At 51.0% G+C, this 5,847-nt stretch overlaps 1 protein-coding gene across 1 annotated transcript; it reads right to left on the bottom strand.

The window, feature by feature from the left end:
- Positions 1-681: 681 nt before the first annotated feature.
- On the bottom strand, positions 682-5,617 carry VOLCADRAFT_94583 (uncharacterized protein; the record flags this gene model as incomplete). The annotated part of the gene is made up of 5 exons (XM_002953723.1): positions 682-840; positions 920-1,132; positions 1,343-1,468; positions 1,812-1,987; positions 5,446-5,617. The coding sequence occupies 5 exons, from the start codon at positions 5,615-5,617 to the stop codon at positions 682-684; spliced, it is 846 nt and encodes a 281-aa protein (XP_002953769.1).
- Positions 5,618-5,847: the final 230 nt, after the last annotated feature.

Here is a 5,847-nt window from a genome sequence, read left to right as displayed (position 1 = left end):
GGCCCTGACGGGGATACCGAAAAAAGGCCAAAAACTTACGGGCCCCATACAGGGTGTCGAACCCTGCTGGGGCCCCGCCCCAAAAAACAAAAGATGGCTGGGGGAGCCCAGACAGGAGAGGGCTACTGATACACCTAACAAGCCAATAAAAAAACACCTCCAAGAAAGAAAGGCTTAGAGAGCTTGAAACCACAAGATGTCTTGCAGCCACCTCACAACAACTGACCTTCTCTACCTGTCCCTTCCTGGGCTGGTCCAGGGGAGAAGTAGCCACCCAAAGAAAAAGGACCACACACAAGCCCCATCAACACTGCAGGTGCCCAGGATAGGCTGGCGGATAACACTGCCACAACACACAGCTCCTAGGGCTTCTACAAAACCGCAGGGGGAGGACAGTAGCCTGTGCAGTGCCTTCCATTTACTGTCACAAACCCAGAACGGCTGGTCCTCCAGAACCTACTCAACCTGCATCATACTGCACCGTTCTCACCCTAGTCCCTTGCCAAGCAACTCAGTCCTGCAGAGAAGACATGCCTAATCTGTCATCTGTATACGGGCAGGCAGTGACAGGATTTGGGTCGGACAGTTGCAGCTTAATTCCCAACTCCTGGGTCTGGAGCCAGCATTGGAGAGCTTGGGTGGCAAAGAGGACAATATCCATGCTTGTGTCCAGCCAAAGTGCTAAACACTGCTGCTGCTCAAAACAGGCTCATCATCAGGTGGTGTGGTAGCTGGGGGAGCCAGGGCGGACTGGGCAGCAGACCGCAGGAAGCTTTCTATAAAGCCTGCTGTAGGAAAGTTGGCCAGCTGCTGCGCCCAGCTGGGTACCTTGAGGCTACCCTGCAGAGCATATTGTGCAGCTTTTGTCTTAGTGCCCCAAACTGCAAGTACATGCATGACAAGTGTTCATCATACCCACCTTCTCAATCCATTCATAGTTCTCAGCCGTGAGCAATGCTGCACGCATATGGATTGCACACAGCAATGCTGATAGTGGAGGGCCTTTGTCACCAAAGTCCATGCCCCCGAAGTCAAGGACCCGGCCATCTAGTTCTGACCACAGCATGCACACATCATCAGTGTGTACAATCCACTGGCCTGGCTGGAGCAGTGACTTGTCCAGCACACGCACCTGTATAGCAAAGGGCATCATGAAAACATAATGAAGTGGATATGGATGACAAAGTAGCTGGTACACAGCACAGAACCTTGAACAACTAGAAGTACACATGAAGTGCTTCTCCAGCATCTTAAACACTTTTTCAGCAGCCAGCTACTACAGGTGATGACTGTGATGATTGGTGATGGCTCTCCTGCTATGCCAGCCATATTAAAGACTCACCGTGAAGATGGGGGGTCCTGGTGCAGTGGGCTCAATAGTGATGCGCTGCTGGTCCAGCATCTTCCCCACTGTGTCATAGACTGGAATCACATTCTCTGGGCCATTGATGTCCAACCCTGCTTTCACCTGCACAGCCAGATACAACATGGATATACATCAGCATATATACATGACTTCATACCCACATGGATGTTTATACCCATGAGACCCCGCTAAGGTCCACCCACCAGCAACTGCCGATTCCTCCACTCAAGACGGAAAATATGTCCTGCCATCACCTTTTCGACTGGGAACTCCCTGCCAGTCAGCAGACATTTAAGATGCTGCTTCTGTGTGTAGTCTGCCCCATTGTATGCAGCCATGCATGGCTCACAGTACACCTACATACAATGACAGAGCTGTGTTTGGATTTGTGAAACCCTCACCATCCTTTCATACAATTACTAAAGACTAGCAGCTGTGCACTCACAGTTGTTTTGGGTTGTGATGAGCTTGCACCCCTGAACTCCAAGGCGAAGATCTCCTCCATCATCTTTTTGTTCTGCTTCACAAGCAGTTTCACCGTTTTTTTGTTGTCCTCCACGACCTCCTCAAACAAAGCTCCAAGCTTGTGAAATGCGTCTAGGAGAGTGGACTCAGCAGAGCCTGTGAATGCAGCATTGGAAACACAATAAACAAGCAAATTGTGTATGATTCTTAGACTACCAGGGCCAGGCTGATAAGCACAGTTGCTACCAACATGGCTGTGTAAACTGCACTTGGCCAGATGCACAATGCATCTGTTTACATGTTCATTGGAGAAGGGACAAGTCAGGTTTCAGCTTCCTCGAAGCCGGAAAAAGGGCGGGCCCCCCCTGCATCCGTACAGGCCAGTAGCTAGCGTGGCACGTGTGACAATTGATGGGTAGTGTCAACGCGGTGGGAGATGTGCTTTGTTGCAGCAGTGCTGATGGTGTGAGAGCTAAGCTTGCACCGGCGGAATCGTCAGCACCGCCTGCGGGCTTCACACGAATCGCATCCATCCCGGGTGCATGCTGCATGGACAGTGCGGCAGACCACAAGTCGGAATGCCCGTGCAGGCAAATGGTAACGATAGCTGGGTGAATTTCGGTGCTGTCTGTGATGTTTATCCCCGAAGCGCCAGCGGCCTCAGCAATCCGCCCCACGGCCGCGGGCTTCATCGGGTCACATGTGGTGTGCCCCCGCAACTCTTTGGAGGCCCCGTGCATTGGCCAAAGTAAATGTACAAACAAGCAGCTTGTGTATTTCATAGAGAAATGAAAGCAAATTATGTTGGCCTGCTGGTGGCAAGTCGGATTGCCCATGCCGGCAAATGGTACACAAGCTGGGTGTTCGAGTTATCATACGCCGTCATCTCAGAATTCCATTATGAGATACACGGCAGCTTTCGGGATGAAATTTAGTGTGAGAGGCGTTGATGTGACTTTTGAGGTCGGTGAATGGAGGCAGCCAAACTTGTTTGTGCTCATACGATTTTTGTTGGCTACATGCGAGATACCTTGCAATAGAGGATGCTGTATAGTACCTATAACGCGTTTCAGCCGGGCGAGATATTATGTTTGGTCCGTTACACACACACGAACACACACACACACGGACATGGGCAATCGGGGGCCCAGGTCGGGGGCCCCCTGGGCGCTTCACGCTGGGGCCCCGCCCAAAAATGTATTGTGCCCCGGCACTGTCCCCAACACAAAGTATGTGGAGCTGCAGTGCACTTTAGGGCACGGTTGTGCAGTGAGCAGTGGGAATGTACTACATCCTAGTAGCCTAGTAGGTGTGTCTTTAGGCACCAAAACAAGCAGGCGGCTGTGGTGAATGCAAGTTGAGACCAGTCTTTCCTTAAAGAAATGCAACACACGTTGCATGAGAACACTGCAAAACACACCTGACATGCCAGCAACATGCAGCAACCGTTGCATGTCTTGATAATAGCACACTGCTGCCATCAGCCTGCTATGCCAACCGAAGCTGCATGTGCCCAGGTTTAATCATACAAGAAGCCGCGTGACCTTGCAGGGCTCCCCTCGGTCAGATGGATGTCAGCACCGCTCTTTGCCGGCAATGCAGTGTAAGTTGCCCATTCCCGGTGTATGTTGCGACCTCCATGCTTTTGAAGCCTGCCCTTTGCGACCTAGTCACCGGCCCTCTCAGCAAGCCAAGCTAGTGAAGTGTCTCATTTATTCATTGAAAGATTCCTTTATTGAAATTTTGCCACTATCTTCCTGTGTCACCACGAGCTTTCTTTTATGTTGGTGTATGTCTTAACCGTCTTTTTGTTTTTGTCTACTTCATTTCTGCTGCTTGTTTGTTATGTGGATTTCTGCATGCCAAGCCGCTGAAGCCGCTTCCACTCCCGAATTTTACGCACGTACACTAAAGCCCACACTCCAGACTTTGGGGGGCTGGCCTTTGCACGGCCCGCTGTGGCCTTTGCATTTCGTCTTTAAACAAACAGTTTATTCAGCTCGCTCGTACATGTGTCACGTTTTTGCGAGGGGCTGCTTAAAAAACTGTCAAGCTGACAGGGATAGGCTATTCCGAGGGTTTTGGGCATTACCAAAATTTTGGGTACCTATGTAACACATTTCCGTCCTCACATATCCAGGACAAGCATTACCCAGATAGCCTCGCTCAAAGGGATGTGTGTAATATGTGATTGGGTTGGGTGTGGGTAGTGCTTTCATGCGGGGGCTTGATAGGGAGCGGCTGCAGATTGCGGCACTCGTCATGCAGGGTTCAGGGTTGTAGGCACAAGTGTGGGCGAGGTGAACGCACCACGGCCGTTATCGCCAACAGAATCGGCAGATCCCAGACGAGCATAATGAATAAGTTCTTGTTTCCAGTTCGGCGGTTCATGAGCCTTTTGGCTCGTCTGGACCGTACAAGCTTGAAGCTTGTAACAAAAATCCGTCAAACGTCATAATGAATATAACAGCGCTTAGTCTCTTTAATAAGCAGGAGGTGTTGTGTTCAGACTGGCGCGCTCGGCGCTAGACTTACCACCTCCAAAAAAGAAAACAACCTGGGGCCCTCGCCGAGGGCCCCTCGGGCAACGCCAGGGTGCGACAGTCCGATCGGGTCCCGACAGGAATGGCACTTGTGCTGAAAATCCCGACAGGCTTTGAAAATGCTTTCGGGCGGACCCGACGAAAAAGGGGGAAAATGCCAAACGGCCATCGGGAGCCCCCGACGGGACCCGGAAGGCTCCCGTCGGGGGACCCGACAGGGTTAGGCGCTAGGACCGCCCGATCGGGTGCCGTGGGTCGTCGGTGGGCCCTTCGGCGACGGACAGCTACAGCGATACATAATGGCATTCATAAAAATATAACTGGATGGAAATATGTAATGTAGTGGTAGCATTCGTTCACTTCGTTGCCTCTTCTTCTTTATCCTTTGACTCTGCTGTACAGGGATCCATGCTTCGATACATAAGCGAAGGGCACACTACCTTATCTCGACCTTATTGACAATTAATACAAAGACCATATGCAGCTTTACATTACCCTTTCGAACGTTTGCTGCCTCGTCCTGTAAGTCTGTGGGCTTTACCAAAACAGCTTTCTCAAGCTGAACCTGCTCGACCGTCAATCAGCATGAAGAAGCGCAGTGTTGACGCGCAAGACGGTCCTGCTCAGAAGAATCCGCGCAGTTCAGGTGGCACCTTCATGGATTTGACCGGTGACCAATAGCTCGGGGCTCATTATTTGTTATTTACGTCTTTCTTAAAGAAATAAAACTAATGGGTGGTTTTTTCATTATTACAGCTATTTTCAAGCGCTCATCTGGGCAGGCCGGCCCCAGCACCAGCCCCAGCCAGATCGTGCATATCAGAACTGTGAACTGCAAACTGAGAACTGGAAACCGCGCATATAAAATACGAATATATGTAATTTCAAGCGGCACACAGCGAAATTTCGTTCTTGCGTCACCCGACAGGTTTTGGGATGGGCTATCGGGGCACCCGACAGACATTGAAAGATATGCAAAAACGCTATCGGGTGGGGCCGACGGGCATGGGAAGGGGAAAACCGGCAACCCGACCATTTCAGGAAGGTCCTGTCCAACCCTGGGCAACGCACCTGCAGCCTTTAGCTGGCGCACAAAGTCCACGATGAACTTGTTGGTATCAGCTTCCTGAAGAACAGCCAGCTGGGTCTCGGGCATGCGCACCGCGAAAACAAGCAAGTCAATTAGCTCGTCTCCGGTGGTCTCTGCGCGAATGGCCTGTGCCACGGCCAGCCTTGATGCCATAATTCAAAGCTGCCCTCAGATAGTGGGCATGCAATACGTTGATTCACACTGATATCCAAAGTTGAAAAGGAGAAGACGAGCCAAGGTCAAAGGCACTGGGTACAAATTATTACGGAATGTGTTGTGAAGGGCTTACTTGCGTTGCAAGTTAGTTGTTAATCAGTATGCGCGCTACGCCACGATGAGCGCGCCTCAATGTACGATAATTGAGCGCCATTTCGGATCTATAG

The sequence above is a fragment of the Volvox carteri genome, assembly GCF_000143455.1.
Source record: "Volvox carteri f. nagariensis unplaced genomic scaffold VOLCAscaffold_38, whole genome shotgun sequence".
Classification (NCBI taxonomy): Eukaryota; Viridiplantae; Chlorophyta; class Chlorophyceae; order Chlamydomonadales; family Volvocaceae; genus Volvox; species Volvox carteri.
Note: the sequence above shows the minus strand (reverse complement) of the source record. Positions and strands in the feature narration are given on the sequence as shown.